The 21923-nt window shown below is 32.4% G+C and overlaps 1 protein-coding gene across 2 annotated transcripts in view; it reads right to left on the reverse strand.

Moving 5' to 3' along the window:
* The window catches only part of LOC145686118 (TOG array regulator of axonemal microtubules protein 1), a 539413-nt gene that overhangs the window by 143448 nt on the left and 374042 nt on the right, over positions 1-21923 (reverse strand). For both annotated transcript variants that reach the window (XM_081759089.1, XM_081759090.1), the window contains 3 exons: positions 19483-19677; positions 16594-16793; positions 10169-10353 (listed from right to left, as the gene is read on the reverse strand). In XM_081759089.1, the coding sequence (XP_081615215.1) occupies positions 10169-10353; positions 16594-16793; positions 19483-19677 (580 nt within the window). The remainder of the gene's footprint in view (positions 1-10168; positions 10354-16593; positions 16794-19482; positions 19678-21923) is intronic.

A 21923-nucleotide genomic window follows, 5' to 3' on the forward strand; every position in this document is an offset into this window, starting at 1 on the left:
AGAAACCTATCTATCCAGACAGCAAAACAAATAGGCAAATAAGAAACATTTAGACTTTCTTTTGTTGTATAGTACTATAGTTGTCAGTCGCAGAGATGAAAGCCGTTCGGAGAATCCGTCCGCTTCAAGCAACAAAAGAAGTAGAAAAGCAATCGGAAACATATGTCCGATACTGAGGTTTCAAAGATCATTAGCTTTGTTCTATAGTTGCCGTCGTAAAGTTGTAGGAACTTAGCAGAGAAGTGTGGGTAGGGGTGGGAAGGAAGGCTGCACAAGGCGTAAATGATTATGAAAATGGAGATGGTAGACACTAGTTTCGCTCCTCAAATTGGCACAATGCATTCCTCCCCAGCATGTGTTCTTCAAAGAATGTCAGTATGTCACCCGTAGTAATTTATGGAGTATGAAAGTGGTCTTTTGATCTTTTACCTGAAGTAGTGATTCCGTTATTACGGAAGTAATTGTTATAATTAATCTAAGTCATTAAGTTTAAAATTGAGATAACCATTTTTTTGTCATTCGTATAGAAAATTGCAAGTTTCTAGGTGCAGTATTTTGTAAGATATTTATGAATTAAATTTTACATGTTACCTTATCGAGATTCTGAAGCCTCTGATGATGGGTAGACGTCCCCTTAAACTAGAGATATTTTAGCATTACTTCAAGAAAATAGTGAAAACAATATCATATACAATTATAATACGTAAACAATCTTTCGGAATCACCTCATCCTCTATGGAAAAAAAAAAAAAGCTGAAAGCCAGATATAAAACTTATCCAGATTCGACATCAGTTTGGCTTTCCAACACCCTATCACGAAGATAATACACACTTTATTCATCACAGTAGTTGAGATTCTTCCAATTTCACTTACATCCTGAAACACATGAACTGCTATGCCTTTTGCGTTATTTCGAATGCGAGGACCCGTGAATTTTTACATTCCATTTCAATATAAAAGACGGCACACGTACGTCAATCAAAAATGCAAATTTTAGCAATGTGCAATGAGTATGCAATGGATTCTACAGAACAAAGTTCCCAGACATGCTTCCAAGATAATTCTCAAATGCCTTCTGACTTAAAAATGAGTCCAGAGTAGACAAAATATAAGCCTTGACAACAGTGAACACGCAATGCGTCGATGGAAGGTTGGAAGTGTTAGGGAGCGCCAGTTTCATGGTTTCTTGTATTCAGAATATCACGTACTGCGATTTATTGCGTTAGCGAGGAATGGAAATAAATTACCAGAAAGTAGTAAAATACTATTAGAATACAACTAAATTTCGTATAATGCCTCATCAGATAGGGGGGAGGGGGAGTAAACAGGAAGAAAAGAAATATTATAGAAAAGAAGGGAAACAGAGAAGCAAACGGAGCACCGCTATGACTACATCCAGAGTCACGTTATAATGTTCTCAGGGCAAAAGTAGAGAGAGAGAGAGTTTAGAAGAAGATAAAACTCAACGAACTACTTGATCGGTAAGGGTACGGCGGGAGAATAAGTATACATAACAAGCGAAGAGAGAGAAAAATTATAAATGCTGAAAGAAAATAGTAATAGAAGAAGTGCATAAAGCACAAAAATATAAATAATAATAATAGCAAAGGCAATAGTAAATGGTAGAAAATAAAAATAAAATAAAAATTGAATATAAAAGGATAGCAAGAATAAAAATAGGTATATTGAAACTAAATGTGTTGTGAGGCGTGAAGAGCCTTATAGACGATTTAAAGCCAGCAATGTGGTTTGCGAATGGAGTGATAATGTAAATCTTTCCATCTGCTTCTAAGGGATGTTGAAGAGAATGGTGAAAGAATCTTGAGAGTATTCACGCGGAAGATGCAGTATGTTATTAGGGTGAGGAAAAATATGAAGAAAAGAAATATGAAAATTAAAAGTGCAACATATGAAAAATAGGTGAATTATATATGTATAAATCACTTTACGTTTATGTCACGTATTCATTGACCTTTTCAAAACATAATATGCGTAGGTTTACGCCATTTACTTCAATAATAGAAGCTTTGGAAAATTAATTTCCAGAGGTAAAAGAAATGAAAACTAGAATACTTGGTTAATCTAAAACTACAATTGTAAAAATGTGTAGCCCTCGTCTGCACCCACATATTTTTGTCATCGCACAGCCAACGATTAGATTCCGTGGTAAAAGAAGTCTGGAATATATGATGGGAAGAATGCATGTTGCACCGCCCGATTATCAGGGAAGGGCTTTCCTTCCAAAAAGTGCTCGAAATATCGGAAGAGATGTTAGTCAGTGGGACAGATGTCAGGAGATTATGGTGGATGAGGAAGGGTTTCATGCTGCAATTCATGGAGAGTCTGCTGCATTTTGAGAGACATTTCCGAGTGCACTGTCATGCAACATCACAGCATGTCTTTTGGCAATTTTTGGATGCTTGTAGGCAATGTTGTTCTGTATTTCATGTATTCAGAAAAGTAACGATCCGCAATAATATTCTGCTCTGACGGAGAAATACATGTTCAGGATTGTAACGATCCGCACTGATGTTCCTGCTTTGACGGGGAAATACATTATGAATCAATCAAAAGTCACAATGTGATGTAGGAAACTTTTCCGATTATTCAGAGAATTGTACACTTCCACACGGTGATCCTTCTTGGCCGGTGTCAACTCATATAGCACACACAAGTCCAACTTTTTCACTTTACTGATTGCACAGAGCTGCCGAACGACAGTGGTATGGTGTATACCTAATTCATCTGCAATATCTTCACTGGTCCAAAAGCTCAATAAAACGCTCTATGCATTAAAGTCAATCAAATATGTATTAAAACAAGATACGACTCGTAACTTATATTTCGGACTCTTGTAGTCGTTAATCACATATGGCATAATCTTCAGGGAAAGTTCTAAAAAAAAAAAAAAAAAAAAAAAATGCAACAGGGTGATTCAAAAAAAAAAATTAAGAACTATAACAGGCCCAAAATAAACGACTTGTGTACGCCCATGTTCAAGGAACTTAAAATATTGCCTTTACCCTTTCTATACTTATTTCGCATGTTGTTCTTTGTTAGAGCCAACACCGACTTATTTAAGACACCAGCAACCCATAAATGCGATATCAGGCGTAAGGATAAAGTCCCCAGCAAACAGCATTGCACAAAGTTATACGAAAGGAATCCAACATATATGGGTATCATATTACATAATAAACTTCCAAAATATATTCGAATGACAGACAAAGAGGAGAATTCAAGAGGTTATTGAAAACCTATCTGTTCCAATACTGCTTTCATTCTGAGAATGAATTCCTAGATGTGTAAATGAATTTGATCACTGATAGTATTGGAAACGTCTATTTTTTTGTGTCTGTCTTATATAGAAGATGTAGTTTAGTATTTTAATCTAATCAGTATGTATATTATAACTATGTATGTTTATATCTTGACAAGTCTTATTCATACGCACGAATTCGTGCAATATGTATGATTACAAAGACGAAATAAAATGAAATGAAATGGCACACACCCTTTTCTGAGGGTCCGCTTCCACGAAGTTTCTGAGAAGCTCATCCAAATATGATATGGGTTGGTGCACACTGATTTCATTTTGCAATTCTGTGTCATCGAACGAAAATTGACAAACGGCGAATGGTTAAGTCCGTTCACTATTCCTGGTCCAAGTATATTGTTAACATTTTGTTGTGCAGAATGTTCATCCCTGCCCAGAATCAACTAGTTTCAAGTTGTTAAGAAAAGTCACTGCCAATTCCATGTCCTCCGTGATGAAGTTTCATATGACCCTGTTCAATAACTCGCTATTCCCTGATTGTCTTGGTTTCCCAACCTATTTGCTGGACGTAAACAGAGTTTGCGACGTTAGATACGTCAATTTAGTCCATCTCTGGGTTATGTTGCTGAGGTGAGCTTCCCACCATCCATCAAAGCGAACATTTCATTCGGATCAACCAAATAGAAGAAAATGTGTCTCGAGTGACCCTCTAATAAACCGACATTTTCACATTTCGTGCGACACTATAATAAATAAACATTTTCACATTTTTTAAATGGTAACACATGAATTCTGGCTTCGCTAAGGACAAAAGCGTCCACAAATGAATGTGCACTATAATTTGTTACAAATAAAAAGTATGTATTACACACGATACTGTACATAATATTTACAATACTAAATTCATATATCTTGCACCTGTCAATACTTACATATTAGATTACCCGAACATATAAAAGACTACCTTCTTTGAAATTTAAAACAAAGGTAGAATCTCGACACGATTACTTTGTCTTACTACCTCACCGACTCTGAGATCAAAGAATCATTGAAATTAACTTCGTGGCAATAGAATGCTTATCTTAGCATTCATTCAAAAATACAACTAAAACCAAATCTTTAATACAAAAGTAACTATCAATACCTCTTCTAAAGATTACATATATAATACCATTTAGTATAGTTATTGTTGCTAGCTAGCAGTTGTTAATAGTAGTTGAAAAATGCAATGACGGGATGGAAATTAAATTGACATGTTCTTTTGTCTTTTAAAAAAGCTTCTGTCTCTGATATGATCAGCGAGTTGTTTTCTTCTTTTGCCATGACAGATAGAGGAAGGGGAGAGTTGTTTTGGTTGTTGTCTATCGACTTAGGTTGAATGAATAATACAATCTTTAAGCCTACTGTAAATTAAGTTTTTTTTTTTTTTTTTTTTTTTTTTTTTTGTAATATGTGCATAAGACAACTTTTCCGTCTGTTGTACAGGACTTGAATTCAGACTCCTAGTTTCGACGTTCAGCTTTATCTTTAGGCATGTTTTAATCTTTTTATATTTTTCAAATCCAAAATCAACAATCAATACATATCGCACTACACGCATTAAATCACTACTCATGGAATGCGCTCAACTGAATTTATAAACAATGTTTTTAAGAGAGTGGAAGTACGGGTAGCGGATTGGAATTAACTCAGAAATTATGTTTGTTGAAAACTGCGCCTTAAGCCAGACTTTGACCACCAATTTGTTTTGATTTAAAAAAAAAGAAAAAAAAAACTTTTGTACTTGCAGAGGGAAATGCGCTTAAACTTGAAGCTGATGCAAGTCACTTGGTTCAAGGAAGTTACAAATTTAGTTTAGGCACACGAAACAAACAAAATATGAAGAAATAAAGATTTTTTACTAAATATGCATTTTTTTCAAAGTATTACGAAATATGAAAATTAAAAACACGGTCTTTCGATTCTACATGTCAAACATAAAGATCCTTGTTTCTATTGCCCTTTAGGACATGCTTTAAAATATAAAATTTCATATTTTGCCTCTTTCTAGTTATCATGAACTATGAGCTCTTAGATAGAGGGCAGTTTGAGCGTTCCAGAAGTAACGGGAATTGTTGAAGCAGATCAAGAGAGTTGTCAAGAGTTTCTTTAACACAGAGGGAGCATAGTGTGTGCATATCAAGAATTTGAATAAAATTAAGAAGGTTGCAAGTATTGAAATTTGCAATGTATATGTGATCCAGGTCTTATCTTGTTGAAAGATCAAACTAGTTGCGAAGAAGCGTTATGCGATAGTCTACATTCTGTTAATTGCGTTACGGTAGTGTTTTTGCTATTCTCCTGCAAGAAAAAAGAAGATTAGTCGCACTAATCTACTGATTCTCTTGAAATCACCGAGGTCAAGCATTGTAAGGTATGGGCAGTGCTTGGATGGGTGACCCGAGCGTTCACCCAGGTCGTGAGGACAATTGGGGAACTACTTGAATGAGTCCAGACATTTATTTATTTACATTTGAGTTTAGCGTTCCTTTCAGCAGGAAGGGTATATGAGACTTGGGCCTGAGATTCGAACTTTGGCTTAACGTGGGATTCGAACCATATGAGCTCCCGCCGGAAATCAAACCTGCGGACTCCGGTCAGGAAAATTATAAACAACGGCTGTGAAAATAGTGATCTTTCAACCACAAATTCTCCAAGCGAAATTGTCAAATGGCAAGTTGGCAATTGACGCAGAAAGAGAGAGTTTACTTTAATCTAGAAACATGTTGAGTTTAAGATTCTGCCAAAAAGCTAAATTCTGGTGCTGCTACTGTGTGGTAAACATATTTAAAGACATTGACAGAAAGAAATTTGAATTGATGTCTTTGATTGTCAATAGCAAGTTTTCACTAATTTAAAATTTTTAATTGTTACTTTCAACTTTTTTATTGTTATTCTCGAAAGATTTGACACCTTGAGGTTTCCTAGGTTGTACAAGTATTAACTTACAGTTTCTACGTAAGTTTCTACTTCTACACTCCTTTTCTAGATTTAATTGTGAATATTTTTACTTATTTACTACTCACTGTTATGAAATTCTGCAATTCTCATAGATTAACATTCTGTATAGATAGGATAATAACATAATGATAAAGAATAGTATTTTGCAAGATAAGTGACAATGTTCCAATTAATGAATTTTTACTTTTTATGAATTGAATGTTAGGTGCTATTATGTGTATTATAATTTTATTATTATTATCATTATCATTTTATTTATTTATGTATGGACTGTATATGTATCCTCGCCATGGGCTGGTCCTAAATTCGTCCCTCGGCATAGTCAGCTGAGAAAGGAGGAGTACCCCTCCTGTCAACTGGTCCCACACAACATTTTGGGTTCCAGATTCGAGAGGGAGAGATAGGGCCACGGTAAATGCGAGGAAGCTCATAGTCGTGTATGGCCGATGAGCGTAGGCTGCTGTCCTTCATGATAGTAGCTCGTCCTTTCGGCCAACAACTTACTGGTGGAGGTGAGGCTTCGGCTATCCTCCGAAATGGGCAACTAGAGTCGTGCCCCTGGGTCCGGCAGAGAAGACTACGTTGTACCCCAACACGGTGGGGAAAAGGGGAGTGAAATGCAAGCTGGAAATAGTCGGTTTTGCACTCACACTCGTATCTAGAATAAATGAGGTAGTGGAAGGAATCCTTCATCCCAGTTTCTGTGCAGGTTTACTGGGTGTGCAGGATCCACGACATTAACAGGGGAGCCGTCGCTCCCAAATGGCTATTGTCTTTAAAGGCAGACAGTCTACTACATCAGAACATGAAAGAACTTAATTCGCTAGCAGGACCGCCTCGACCAGTAGGTTAACTGGTAGACACTCAGGACCGGTCTGGCCGCGCGGTGGGCGTATCCCACTATAGAAAATACGGGTTACATCGCAACATGTGACTCAAGGTAAAGGGACACACCTTGAAGGTGCACTATGTGTACTGAGACACAATATACATCAAAGGAACTACGGACCGGGTGCATCTGGCGCAGTCGATCCAAAACATAAGACAAGCGGCCGCATCACATCTACCCAGCTGCGAAGTGTGGAAGTGGACCACTTGGTCCTAGCCTGTTATTTGTCTTTTTTTAAGGGTCACACACATTTCATTTCGCACATGTAGTACTTGTTAAAGATGTGTACACTATGCTTTATTGAAGCCTTTTTTCAGATTAAATAGAACTAGATAAGCCAGTCAAGTAATATTATATTAATTGGTGTAATTATGCAAGAACTACTGGTCACTAGTGTTAAAGTGGAATGGAAATTAAGGCTACTGGAATATATTGGATCGTAATGAAGAAAAATGAAGGGATGAAGATTAAATGGGGTAAAAAAGAATCTCTGTTCGAGTTGTCAGTGATATACAAGTTAAAATTAGTGGTTTCTACACTACCAATATGGATATATTACCTATAAAATGGTCATATGTGATTTATGAGAATCAAATATTGAAGTGGCAAACAAAAATAACTTAAGTACAGCAAGTATGCATATCCAATTTTCAGATAAATGACAATAAATAAAAAGAAAGTTTGAGCATAGAGTCTTCCTAATTATCAGACGGTTGTACATCAATGAGATATTTGGTGATGGATCGATATTTATCCCAGTTAAGTTTCTCAAAACCGGAAATGGAACGTCTTTCAAAGGTTTAATATGGACCTAGCATGTTAGAGTTGATGTAGTTGCAAAATGGTAACTACTTACAGGATTGAGAACTTCTATGATACACCGATGGTAAAATTTGCGTGAAAGAATACTACCATCAGAAAAAAAAAAAAAAAAAAAAAAATCAACTCAACTACAAGCATCTTATAGTACTGTAGATAGTGACAAACTATTTCAACGAATCACTGTCGTCTTCGTCAGTGTTACTGAAATCTGAGAACTTAAACTGGCGAACACTTCACATTATGAAATTACCTCCAACTCATAAATGCAGTTATACAGATGAAATGGAAGATTCCTTGAATACTATGTTCAGTTCAAATGATTACATTCTTCTTGAACTGAATTAAAAATATGATCATGTGATTATTCATTAAAGGCTGAAACGATTGTTATGTAAATCACTAAAAGCTTCCAATATATCACTATTGCGCGTTGATAACTTGCACAAAAACGGGTAATACCTATGATTCTTTGACCATCTTCCGGGATAGTAGTGTAAAAAGAGTTGTTTCTGAAGATTTTGATATACAGTAATAAGTTTGAATGGAATGCTATCAATGAATATTTATCCTTGACGGTCAGATATATTAATACTAATGCCATATATATGACGGTCAGGCCATATATATAAATGCCGGTTTACACAGTATACACGAAAAAACCATATGGTATTGGTTGTCCTGGAAGAACATGAATCATACCTATCGTTAAGTAAATAAATCATAAATACAAAGCAAAAACTTCTTCCTCAGAACAGGAAAATCCACATTAAATATTGCTTAACAGGAATATCCACTCTTAACAAATTATGCTATAATATCATTAATAATTAATAAACGAAATAAAAATCTCAGAATCGTAATTTTCGAACATTTTTTCTCTTCAAGATTTTAACATTAGTAGGCAAAAATTTGTTTCCTTGTGCCGTAACTTTTTCTAATTTTCTCTTTAACCATGTAGATATTTACCGTGTTCACTTTTTATTTTCGATTTATTCTTAAGTTTATATTTTACTATTGCAACTTCTAATTCTACCTTACCTTTCTCAGCGAAACTTTCTTGTCTTTTCACCTTTGAAGATGGGAGCTGAAATTATCGGGAGTGATTACCCTGTACGTTTACGAAAGTGTTACTATCACTTACCTTAGATATGTGTTTGCTTCTTGTTCTCACAAATAACGAAATTTAATATGATTTCAGAAGAAACATATTAATTGGGATGCACTTTTTATACCGCTAACATTAAAACGAAATACAGCTTGAAACATGTATAAAACTGATATAGAATGCGAAACAAGCAAGGCTTCGCTTAAACCCTACAGCAATTTTTCTAGGTTGAACATTAGTGCAAAAAGAAGACAGAAAAAAATAAAATTCAAGTGAACTGTTTATCATACACTACAGTTCAGAATTTCAAACGGAGGTTGGAAAATTAGACAAGCAGGAGTTTTTCACTTTCTTCAAAAACTAACATTTTATGAATTTTATTACCCTATCTATTCTATAAAATATTCGTTATACCTTCAATAGTAATTAAAAAACTAATGAGTATTTTGTTCTATTAAGACAAATATAAAATAATATAATTATTATTTTTTAAAAAATATAAGTATACTAGTATATACTTAAATCACAAGTAAGTGATAATTTTGCTTTCAAATGGAAGAAGAATACATCACAAAAATAGCGGTATTAAAACAATTCAATTTGTCTATCGCTGTTAACGTGTTATTTGAACAATTTTTTTTTTTTTTTTTTGTATACCTGTCCTTTCTTCGGAGTACATCAAGGTCATTACCTTCCTAGGTTATCATAAATATTTAATAGCTGTAGTGAGAATGTGTATTAGTTGTTATTCTTTTACTATGAGAAAAGCTTTACGTGGTATATTTGACATTTATACCAAGAAACAGACAACGAGTTATATTTCTTGTTATCTTTTTCGAAAATAGTCTTGTAAATTTACGAATTTTCTGACAGCCTTTATACAAATTAAAGTCCTGCTATCTGTTGTTCCTATGTGTACTATGTTCCAAGTTCCTTGTGTTCTCACTTGATAAAAAGTTGCAGAAATGCTCATAGAAATTACTAAAAAGCAAACCCTTAATAATATATAACTAATATCAAATAATATTGATAACGAAAAGATAAAATAAAATCTTTTAAATTTTGAATACTTACGTGTTGCCTTCTCCCTTGTATACATTGGATCCATTTAGAAGTTTTCCCGAGCCTTTCAGTTCTCCATTGACGTATGAATCTATTGGAATCGCCTTCAGATTTTCCCTTCGTTTCACTCGGTTTCTTCTATCCTTGTCAACTCTTATCTTCCTCACCTCGATATTTCCGTTGTGGGTGAAGTCACGCTATAGGAAATTTAAAAGAGAAAGGGAGGGTAATAATAACCCATTTCACCGTGAGTTTTCGGATACTTCTACATCTGTCTTCCATATACACTTTTTCGATATCAATTGCCATTGGTTCTTCATTCATTTATATGAAGGAAGATTTTAGGTATTCTTTGTGATGAAAGGATAAGTACTGTATCAAGGTGAAAGGAAGAGCCTGCAAGACCGTAGTGAAACCCACAAAACTAAAGTTATGGAGCATAAACTTGTAGAATCAAAAAGGTGCAAAAGAAGAAACTGAACATGGTCAAAATGAATCATGTTCAAATGAATGTGTGGTGCTACCAGGTTGGATAAGATCAGAAACTAAAGAATCAGAGACAATGTTAAAATGACCGAGATGTCGAAAAAAGTAAAAGTAAGAATATTACAGAGGTATGGTCCTGTTATGAGAAGAAATTATGGTTATGTCGACAAAGAAGTGGGGAAGATAGAAGTACAAGAAACAGGAAGGTAGAGACCAGCGGCAGCTGGTACTATATATTGCATGGTTGTGCAACCGGATATTTTTTTTAATACTAAAGATATTTTTAGGTATTAAAGTAGTGTATCAGTAAAAATTAAACCCTTGCTCTTGAGCACAAAACAGTATTGATGCATTTCTAAAAAAAATTCAATAAAAAAACTGAAAGAAAGAAAGTGATTTACATTTCCAGCTGCAGTGAGCATTACCACTGGAAGCAGTAACATTGAGCATATGGCAGAGAGCTCCTATCTCTTAACAGGAGGAAGTGGATTTATTCCTGCGTTGCTGCTATCCTCCCGTATTGTTCCCTTCCAGTTGCACCTTTTTCTGCCACTGGTATATAGTCAGCCTCTGTAATAGTTACGAATACCTCCGCTTGGCAGCGCTTGACTCAATTGATTGAGTGAGATATAGACGCTTGGAAGAGAGAAGTTATTCACAAAACACAAACTCGCAAATAACAAATACGCGTCTGGTGGTAGCAGGGGCAGATCCAGGCTGAATGTTTGGGGGAGGGCGGTCGTTCGAAGTCAATAGGTTTTATTTTACATTTATAATACAAAGGTGAAAATTCTTGTTATAGGTTTTATTTTTAAAATAAAAAATATCCTATTCTGTGTGTGTGTGGGGGGGGGGGGGGGGGGGAATCGAGTCTCGAAGCAGAAAATGCCTTACCACTGGTCTAATTCCTAGCTCTGTGTCTTTCGTGCACATGATCCCGTGTTCGATTTCCGGCGGAGAGCATAAAAAATAATCTCAAATCATTCACTTTCAAATACTCATTTGTCTTCTTTAGCCTAAATTGCTGGAATGTTAATATTATATATATATATATATATATAGTAGAACAGCAGGCAAAAATACGTGGTTACTGAAAATGGACTCTTTGTCTCTTATATTCATACAAAGAAATGCTAACAAAATGCATATTGTCGGAGGAGAGAGGTGTTTCTGTACCCTAAAGAAAATAAGCAGAAAATATTTGTGGTAGCGATGCTATTCAGAAAAACTTGGCGATAAGCATTTCAGATTTCAATGAAGTCATAGAAAAATTTGAAGCTCGAAAAGAACGAAGAAAGATCTTCCATTTTAAAATAATGGATAGTTTACTTAATTAAATAATTTTGTTTAACTGCGTGCATGAATATATGCAATTTTCTTGCTTTTTTATTCTTTTCGGGTTAACGATATCATTCATGGCTTACAGCACATGCTATATATTCGATTTATCTCTTGTTCAATGACATGAGTGAAGAGGTTTTATATATAAATAATGTATAAACGTACATTGATAGTAGTTGTTTGAAAAAAAAGGAAATAGGTTATATTAAACCAATATTAGAGAATACACTTTAATCAATAAATATACAAATAGAGCTTAAAAGGACTTTCCTCTTCATATTTCTTGAATATGTTTTGAATAAGACTCAAGAATACTGAGGGAAGGGAACACTTGCGTGTACCTACACATCTTTGATATTACAACATTGCAACCAGTGCTTCTACAGACCACGAACCGCTACTGGTAGAGACCAAACAAAGATGGATAAATTGTGTGGCTACGGTCTTAGACGAAAAGAAGTTAATAGAGAATGATGTTTGGGAACGAGCAAGATAAAAGTAAATCTTTAAGAATGTCGACCCCGCATAAGCGGTAAAAGGCAGAATAAAAGAAGCAAATAAGTAGTTATTTTAAAGTCTCTCTGATATTAATACGATGAAAAACATGAAATTCTAAGTCTAAAATGAAGTTATTACTATTATTTAAAATTTCAGTAAATTCCATTATCTTGCACTTGGAATATCACAAGAAAATAACTGTATCTAACCGTTACCTGGTATCAAATTTATTTTCTTATTATTTTAATGGGAATACAAGTGGAATATTATATTATTGAATATTAACTACTACAGGAACTAAACTGACTCATAATTATAACTATTAACTTAAACTCAAGAATACGTATATATTAATGCCAAAATTTTAAATCTAAAAACAAGTTTTAAACGAGTTATACTTAGTCTAGCTTTGTTTCTTACAGCTCCATTACAGAAGACACAATACACCTATATATTTAGGATAAAACTGTACGTGGATTTAAAGTGAGTTCAACATGTGGAGTGAATCACCTCATCATGGGATAACTGCTTTAGAAATCTTCTCAGATCAAAAAGTTTCAAATTGGATACCCCTGTTATTTCTTATTACTAGGACAGTGACAAATCATTTACGTAGTTATTACAAACTGCGGGTAAAATAAATAAATATATAAATAAAAGTTACAATACAGTTGAAGTCACAAAAAGTAATAAGAACAGGAACATTAGTGTGTTCGAAGCTATTATAACTGTTACAAAATATTTATGATGATATGGTTTATGGATTCTGTTTTCAGAATGTTACCGGTAAAGTTGACTATAGCGGCAATATTTTTTCACTACATTTTGCATAGTGGAACCCATAAAATTTGATGAAAGCAGCATTGTGTATATATAAAATTATTATTATTATTATTATTATTATTATTGTTATTGTTATTATTATTATTAATAAAATAATAATAATAATAATAATAATAATAATAATAATAATAATAATAATAATAATAATAATAATAATAATCTTTATTTTAGTGCCGCGAACAGCTTTTGGCAAAAATACAGCACTTGGTATCAGAGTATGCGATGGAATAATAATACTACTAAAAAATAAATAATAAGAAAGAAAACAATAAAAAGAATTGTACTAATATAAATCACAATGTAGATAAAAGTCAGCTAAGCAGAAATAATTCCTTGTCAACGCAGTAAAACTTATCAAGTTTTCCATCCATCTAAAACAACAAGAAGCTAAGAACAGCAGTCATAAAATTACATTTGGTTTAATGTTTCTAAACGTCACTGATTAAAAACTATCAGTTGGATCACATAAAATTTTCACATTGTTTGATACAATAAGTCTAAAATGAGCTTAAAGAATATGTCAATCTTTTTAAAATTTCACATTTCCAATTCAGAGGAACTAAAATCATGGTATTTCTTATGCTATGATTTGGCACTTTAAAACCTATGTTTTGTAAACAATATTCACTGATATAAATGTTATCTAGTATTTTTTGCATGCATACTCTGTCGAAATTTTTTCGTCTATTCATAAGGCTTTCTAAACTCCAATAATCAGTCCAATATTCATAACTATGTGAGTAATAGCTCATTTTCATTTTAAAACATAGAAGTCGAATAAAACATTTTTGCACATATTTAATCTTGTTTGTCAAAGTTTTAGAAATGTTGTTCCAAATTACCGAACCAAATTCTAATTTTGGTCTTACAAGTAATTTATATAGAAATACATACGTTTTATCTCTTTGAAATACAGGCCACTGTTTAAAAATAAAACCTATTACCCTTCTGGCACCTTGTACAATACAATTTATATAATTAGAAAACTTTAACTGACTGTCAAATGTAATACCTAGGTCTTTAATAATGCTTACTTTCTCAATTTGTACACCATTGTCCTCATATTTACTGACATAATATTGAGTTTTATTAGTGTCTACCAAATTTTGTTTTCTTATCATTAATTTTTAGAAAATTATTTCTACACCACTGTATAATAATAATAATAATAATAATAATAATAATAATAATAATAATAATAACCGACCAAGGCGGAGTTTCCATTGAAAATTTCGCCATTAATAAATATCTAGATACATTCCTAAATTTAAGCTAGTAGTTATTGGACATAGATAATGCAATTTTAAATTATTTATAATGTTCTTTTGTTATCCATTTTAATTTATGTTTTCTTAGTATAATGATATAGTATATATTATTTATAACATAATTCGATTACGAACAAATCTGCATCAAGTAATGTGTGTTAACATTACAATGTCCCACCTAAAATAGAGAATTTGTCGCGAGTTGAACTATTTTGATTCTATAAAATATTGTTTACATTCTAATTTTATATATTTTTATTATCGTTTCCAAAAATGTCTCGCCTATTATGTAAATTAATAAATGTTCTTTTCTTTTTTTTTAAAGTAAACTCATAAGAATAGAATTTGAATTATGGTAAGGAAGACGACAATATAATGAGAAACAGAATGGGGAAAAAGAACGAGAAATTGAAAATATAAAATTATATGAATTATATATTTATTTATTATTTTGATCTTGATTTCAACCAACTTTTTTTTTCTTCAACAAAACGAAATCTACACACACATAGTCCAAGAGAATATATCAGTGTTACAGGAGCGGTTTCCAGAATGATTTGTTTCCAAAGAGAATCCTAAACTTTCATTTTCCTCTTAAAAGTCCAGACCTAACGATGTGTGGTGCTTTTGTGTGAGGAAATGTTGAGAAAGAAATGCTTCACGCCCGTCCCATGAAGTGTGAAAGATCCTCGAGAGAGTATTCAATCAGTAATCGGGAATATAACTTCTGAACAGTGTGCACGTATATTGTCAGCAATCATAGAATGCACGGGATGTGTAATTATACATGACGGATGGTATGTGGAACATGCTGTTGTGAGATAAGGATAAATAAACTAAAAGTACTAGATTTTGGTTATCTAATTTTTTCCCTACCCAGTATTATTGATATTTAAGTAATTGTTCCAAACAAAAGCGGAGGATATTAAAAGTAATTTGTTTTGTATAATGTATCACATAATGTACCACATTATTTAACAACATTAAATGTTTGACTATCAATATCAGAGCTGATTGATCATCCAAATAAAATTTGTTCCATGAATTTGCAATTATGCTATATTGAGATTTGAAGACCCCCCCCCCCCCTAAAAAAGATTTTATTTCTCTCTGTAATTAGGAAGATGCTACTTTGTGTGATTACTTAATCGAAGCATAGATTGGAGGGAGAAAACATCATTGATAATTGAAACATACAATCTTTATTACTGTTCGTATTATGTTTATGGGTTAAAATTTTTTCTATTACTTTTTTTTTGTTATTGGTTTGTCGAAATAAAAGTATATAAAGCTGCTCTTTTTTTTTTTTTTTTGGTCAATAATGATGTTCATGGGAAGTTTTGTTCATTCTACAGTCCACAATGAATTGTGATGTATTGCATAGTAACAGTATAAGGGTATTTTAACAGAATTACCAGTTACAAGTGTAACAATGTTTATCATAACTCAAATGAAAGAAAAGTAACTATGAGAAGCATTTAAAAAATAAAATAATTAATGCATAATCATTGTTTTGGATTGTGTAATTACGGATCAAAGCAAGCAAATTACGCGAGTAAAAACGGGGATGTCTTTAACATCAAAGTTGAGACTGAATCCGAAATTACTTTATTGAAGAGATGAGATTCAGCTACCACTTAATCCTACAAAATATAGCTTAAAAACGTACACAAAGATATTACATAATGTGACCAAATGAAGAAATTTCGAATAATGTATTATGTTTATAAATCTGTATATTGGTAGTCATGGTCATCATCTACATCTATATTTATACTTTTTAAAATTTATAACTTTTAGTATTCTCCAATAGTAATTTGTAGTAAACTTAAAACTATTACTATGTGATATTTGTCTATTGAAGTTATTGTATACAAAACGCATGAAGGTGAAAACCAATAAATTAATAACTTTCTTTTATTTGTACTCTGAAATGTAACATTTAAAATATAGAAAGAATCATGACAGATCTGAAAGTAACTTGCTTAACTAAGTACTTACCTCTATGCTGGTATCTTCGGTACTTGTTGTGGATCTGTCTGTAGATGTAAACCCACTACTGTAAGATGAATCTTGGTTGTCTGATGGTGCTTCTGTTGTTAACGGTGGTATCTTTTTCTGATTGCCAGATCCACAGCGAACCTGTGCTGGTCTTAATGGTATAGGTGAGTCAAGCTGTTGTTCTTGCAGTTCTGGAAGGCCTAAAAAGTAGTTTTTCAAACAGAGTTAGATATAGCTATGTAAGCTTGTTATATATAAGTTAATGGTAAGTAACTGGTGACACTGTGCAGTGTAAAAACGACGGCACTGTAGAATTACTTAAGGAAATAAACCCTATTTTGAAAAATTGTTAAATCTAAGGAGAAAAACTAGAGATGCGGTACGTGTGAAAGCAAGTGCAAAGTACATGTAACTTATTTAAATTTTTCTTCAATATTTCTCATTTATTTACACACCATAACAAATATTATCTACTATACTTGACGATATAGGATCGATATTACAAACTCAAAGACTGAATACCCACCATGTGAAATGATACAGAAACATTCCACACAAAATACTTCTTCAATATAAATATTAACCACCACACTTAATGATATAGGATCAATTACAAACCATCACTCAAGGACTGAATATCTAATACGTCAAGTGATACAAGATTTATTAATTTGACTTCAACTATTTTACATTATAGATCAGCCAAATAACTAACAACAACCATACTTTCTCTGGCAACAGGTCCATCCTCCAAAGCTGCCACATTTTTGGCCTATTTATAATATTTAACCACACTTTCATCCCCAACATTTACCCCTTCTTACAAAATAATTTGATAAAAATTCTTTCATTCTCCATATTGGCCCAAGGATCCTGCGTCTACTCCCTTTCAAGCGGTACTTGCAAAATCACAAACTTTCTCTTGTAGAATCATATCCGAGATTGTACTCGTATAAAGAAATACATGTTAATAGTGTTACTAAGGAGATGAAAATTCGTGTATTGTTGGAATAATAATGTAAAGATATTTCTTTCCTAATTATTACACTTCTATGTTTTAAAATTGGAAATATTAACAGCAATTAAAATAGTTTTCATTCCTGATTAAAGCTTTCACTGGAACAAGAACTTCCCACAATATTTCATTATTACTAAAATGTTATTAGTAGATAGGCAAAGCTTAGAATGAAATATTTTAACCCTCGTTTTTATTTAATAATAATAACTCGTATTTAACACAAAAAATACAAGTCATCAGCCATGTTCTTTCATTTTACATACTGGAATGTTCACATAATAGGAAATTGGGTATATTTATTTATTTATTTGCCTGTTTTGCATACAAATGAGAGTATTCTCAAGTACGCACACAGTTGTCAAAATTACAAAATAATTACATATATGCTATAAAAAAACTTACAGATAAAGTAATACATACATAACTGACTTTTATAAGCTTACACATTCATAATATAATTAACAAAAATTTATTTATACATTGTCTTTAAAAACACATTTACCGAGTAGTAACATTTATCTATTAAGAACTTGTGAAGATCAGATTTAAACATAGAATATGATTTGTTTTGCTTTAGAAAGTCAGGTAACTTATTGAAAATTTTTGTACAGTTAATATATACGCTTTTTGAAAAAACGAGAAATTTTGGGGGATAACATGCAAATTATTAACGAATCGAGTATTGTATTTATGGACGTTACTGTTTTCAATAAATAAGTGTTTGTTACTTACGGTAAACAAGATAATTTTATATAGATACACACAAGGTAATGGTAATATTTTTTGGCGTTCAAAACAAAGGTAAAATTTTGAGCCTATGGGTTATGCAATGAATGTTTTTCCAATATTACTGTAATATACTTACACATGTGTGTGGTTTCATTATTCCACAGCAGCAATATTACAAAAAACTTAACATGTTGAACAAAAATTCTCCTTCTAATACATTAATATCAAAAAGTTCACTACTTAAGTTTAAAATTTGAGTCTTTTCATGCCTTGAACCCAAGATTCAGCCCGCAGTATCTTAAATGGGCTCTTAAATAGATGAAAGTTGAACTCAATTGTATTTAGCTTGGAAAGGTATTACGTTAATTCTAAAGGTATCTGTATAGCCTAAGCTTACACTATGTTAGATTTATACACGTATCAATATAGACGAAAATTTGAAAACAATTTTAACATCAGCTGCTGTAACGTCATTCTCTACCATCTCATAGCACAACATTTCATTACGTATAGTATAACTTTATTTTTTTAAACTAGAATATTTATCGTATTTATTGTACGATCTATATGTCTCATGGTGTTATAGCACCATGTTGTAATAAAGACGAAAAGATAATAAACAAATAAAATCGAGTGAGGAGGAGAATGTACCTTAGTAGGCCCTTTTCGTTTACGTAGTATTTAAAAAGATATTTTGAAATCCAATTGACCATGGGGCTTTTCTAGTTTATACTTTAATTGTGACTACATATTATATATATATATATATCTGTATGTATATTTATTTTGCTTTATTTCTTTAATGATTTGGTTCAAGTGTCTTCAAAACAGAAATGACGTATATTGAAAATGTGTCAAGGCAAAGAAATCAACGCTAATACAACCGGTGGCGTAGAAACACATTCTCAACGAACAATATCATCACTTGCAAACACATTACCATTGATTAAATGATTAAAAGATCTCATCGAACATTAAGAGAATATATGGAGGACCAGCAAAGTTGTGTATGCCCACGGAAATATTTATTTGTATGCGCTAATGTATATTATATATCCCCTCTCCCTAATCTCGATTAATATTAAACAGGACAATGTTAGTGAATTTTGTATACTTAATGCTATTTAAGTAATGCTATTTACCTGGAGACTCAGATCTCATGTTTCCAGCTCCGATCGGTTCCAAAATCCTTCGACCTTTTTGAGGTGACAAGATAGAAGGTGAGTGTAAGGGCCATGTTTGACTAAAGGAGAGGCTATTGTTGAGAGAAAGTGGCATCCTGTCACTTCCTCCCTTGGCAGCAGAGGGCAGCAGCTTACTAGGAAGGAGTGAGTAGCCTGCAAAGAGAAATGGAGTAACATATGATTAATATTAATATCAATAAACCAATTAGCATAATGAACTATTTAAATTAATGTTTAAGGTAACTTCTTATCATTAAACAATTTGTTAAATGTGGTATGAATATGAAATATGAAAACATTAAAAATTTGAATGAGTTGAAAGACCATTACGCTTTCTTATTTTCTATCTACTCTCAAAACAAGTTAATTTAAATATGGTTCAACAACTTATTTATCAATCTCGTTTTTGCAATCGATATTCAACTTAAGTAGTTTAAAGGAAAGAGGAACTGTACATTCATTCATTGTTTTAAGAAATAGATTCACAAATAGAATTAGTAATTCAAATTGCTGCAACACATCCATTTCTGTATTCCAGGATATCTTTCCAGAAGACAAAGTTGCGCTGTATGCTACATGCCTAAGTTCAGTAGCTCAACTTTATACATATATACTCATAAGAAAAAGAATGTTCAGACTCTCTAATTATTGTTTTTTTATTTTTTTTCAGATGGAAGAGTTAAATTCGTAAATTTCTGAATGAAATAACGCATAATGATTATACATGAGTATTACTTTTTGTGAATTCCCTGGCATATGTTCTTTTAGCTGAAATGTACACTTCTTTTTCTTTTCTTTTTTTCTCATGTGTTTTGTTTTCTGTTTTCTTTCTTGCAGTATTCAAGCTACCATCAATTATGTAATTTAAGAAGGTATATTATGAGTTTATTCCTGAATATATTTTCAAATAAATTACTTCACGTCGTACATTACTGTGTAAAGTAGTATTTAAAACATGGCTACCACGTCTGTTTAAAAAGTTTTACATCTTATTCATAAGAAAAATCATAAGAGACATACGTCAGTCTTTAGGTGATTTTGATCTTTATTAAGCCAAAATATCTTCTGCAAGACTGTAAGTAGATAGTCTTTAGAAGAAAAGTTGGTCATATTTCTTTGAACACGATTAAACACGTCACAGAATATTATGCGGATGATTAGATCTACAAGCAAGATCGTTTGCATACAAAATATACACGAGATGTATCAAGCTACTGCACTGTTTACTTCGAAACTTTTTGGGTTGGCGTATTTCAATGTCATGAGATATAAAAATGAATCTTAAGAAGGAAGTAACACAATATTAGCCAGAGGGAATGCTATTTCTCGGAAAACTTATCCCTTATATATAAGGAGAGTGGCATTAGAACTATAGTCTAAGTCTAAATATATAAGAAATTTGCAGTATTTCTATCTAGTACAGGTCTTCATTTTCATTCATAGTGAATATTCGGATTCAAAATTTATTCAAGCATTATCTATTATTTTTTAATTGCATTACTCTTTCGTCATTGAACACTATTATGAACTCTTATGCTAAATATTGTGTACAAATGTCTTATTACTTCTTTATTACTAAACATAAAAGTCACATCCTTAATTGTGTACAGAAATGCCTTGCAATTTATTAATTTTTCCATTCTAAAGAAACAAGTTTACTGTAAGTATCTATAAGTATAAGGTATATTAACTTTTAATTGTAGTTAAGTTATTTGCCAGGAAAATTTTCTTCGCTACATCTTGAATATACAATCCACAAAAAGTTGTAGTAACGTTTTTTTTTTTTAATTAACTATGTTAAATTCTAGTATAATTTTACTTTAGATATTGTGTTGTTCCATTTCTCTTGACTTGATCATATTATGCTAAACAAACAAACAAAAGAGATAAAGGGACCTACCCCAATAAGATTAATTAGATATGTTAGTTTAAACTGATTAATATGCATTGTAAATGTAAGACACTATTTAATATTTGCTGTCTTCACCGGTAACGCTGTCAAGACACCGATATGAAAAGATACCGGTAACGTTGTCAAGACACCGATATCAGAAGATACCGAAGACAGTTGAGTAGAATGAACGTGAATTATTCAGGTAACAATTTTGTACGGTAATATAACTTAACACAAGTACCATGAGGCTTCCAACGAAGGTTTTCTAGCATCTAAAAATCCTAAGCCATTGTGCTCCTTTTATAGTTGATGACGGTAGGGTTCTTGTCAATGACTTGATTTCAATTTGTGTTGAGAGTGCCCATGTCAGAGTTTAATTTTGAATCCTTCATTCGATTTGAAAAGATAATCCATCTTTAAATAAGCTATGAAGAATATTTGATGTCTTGAACTTTATCAATGTTGTTTTTTGAAAGATCTCGTTGGAATCTCCTTGAATTGACAT

This window comes from Thermobia domestica, chromosome 5 (genome assembly GCF_964235325.1).
Source record: "Thermobia domestica chromosome 5, izTheDome1.hap1.1, whole genome shotgun sequence".
Taxonomy (NCBI): domain Eukaryota; kingdom Metazoa; phylum Arthropoda; class Insecta; order Zygentoma; family Lepismatidae; genus Thermobia; species Thermobia domestica.